The following is a 1,388-nucleotide window of genomic DNA, read 5'->3' on the forward strand; positions in this document are numbered from 1 at the left end:
CTGACTGACCGACAGAACGACAGAACCGGGAGAACGAAAAGCTTCCGAAATATGGAGGAGAACTCGACCTGCCGCGCTCAGGGGACTTTAGGATATTTCTACGATTTTAGGACATTTCTCGGATTTAAGGATGTTTTTAAGACACATACGTTTTTGGACATTTGTAGGTTTTTTGGACATTTCTGGGATTTTAGCATGTTTCTAGGATTTTAGATCATTTTTATGATTTTATGAAATTTTGAGTACTTCAGCATGTTTTTAGGATTTAGGAAGTTTCTAGGACTTTTTTAGGGAAACGTGTCCTAAACAAACGTTTTAAAAGACGCAGAGATGACAGACGTTCAGGTGTTTTAGTCGAAGTAGTTTTAACGGTGTGAGGTCGTCAGTCAGCGCGAGCGTGATTCGGAGGTCTGGCGCCTGCAGGCTGGTCGTGTTCGACAAACGTACAAAACTCCGAGCGAGTTTTCGTTCGAAGTCTTCAGGAGAAACGTGGAGCTGAGCCGCAGACAGGAAGTGAGACGGTGCTGAGGGACAGACAAACAGTGTTGGTGAGGTCCTTCACATTACTTCAGATAAAAATAAAGACGAGCAGGAGTCGCCGTCGCCACCTCCTCCTCCTCCTTCTCCTCCCTCTCCTCCTCTCCTCCTCCCCCTCTCCTCCTACCCCTCTCCTCCTCCTCCTCAGCTGAAGAAGTCTTTAGAAATGGCCTCCACGAAGTTTGGCGCCGACATGAGGATGCCGATGGTGCAGAGGATGGTGAAGAGCGAGAACGCCACCAGACACAGCCGGTCGATCACCGCCGCCGCAAACTTCCACTCGCTGCACACCGTCTCCTCCTCGTCCTGTCCGCGGAAACGCCTGGCGATGTACCTCACCTCCTCCAGGATCTGGTTTAGCTCCGCCTCCAGGGCGGCGCCACCCGCCGCTCCTCCCCGTCCTCCGGGATCCTCCCCGGCCACGCCCCCCGCCACCAGCCGGGAGCAGAGGAGCTCGGGCTCGGACGGCGAGGCGTAGTGCAGCCCGTCCACGCCCCGGAAGCCGACGTACAGGAGGTTTCCGTTGGTCACCTGCGGGTGATGGCGCAGAGAGCCCTGACTGACGCTGAGCTCCAGGCTGGACAGGCTGCCGCGCCGACGCTTGGACGCGTTGTGACACGCCAGGCGCACCTTCGCCTCGCCGGGACGCCGCATCCGCAGGAACCAGGCGCACCAGTTCAACAAGATCACACGGGTCTGAACAGGAAGAAGAAGGAGAAGGAGGAGGAGGAGGAGGAGGTGGAGGGAAAAAGGAAGGACGAAGATGATTAAAACGAAGTTCACAGTTCATTAACCCTTTAAAAACACGGGAGGAAGGCAGAGAAACGGAACTACACATGGCCCCAAAATTA

General features: G+C 54.5%; 1 protein-coding gene across 1 annotated transcript; it reads right to left on the reverse strand.

Moving 5' to 3' along the window:
* Window positions 1-681: 681 nt before the first annotated feature.
* Window positions 682-1,233, reverse strand: LOC121966878 (neuronal acetylcholine receptor subunit alpha-7-like; the record flags this gene model as incomplete). Its single annotated transcript, XM_042516948.1, has 1 exon — window positions 682-1,233. A coding segment is annotated over one exon (552 nt), but the record flags the coding sequence as incomplete, so codon positions are not given.
* Window positions 1,234-1,388: the final 155 nt, after the last annotated feature.

Source organism: Plectropomus leopardus, unplaced genomic scaffold, assembly GCF_008729295.1.
Source record: "Plectropomus leopardus isolate mb unplaced genomic scaffold, YSFRI_Pleo_2.0 unplaced_scaffold26195, whole genome shotgun sequence".
Lineage (NCBI taxonomy): Eukaryota > Metazoa > Chordata > Actinopteri > Perciformes > Serranidae > Plectropomus > Plectropomus leopardus.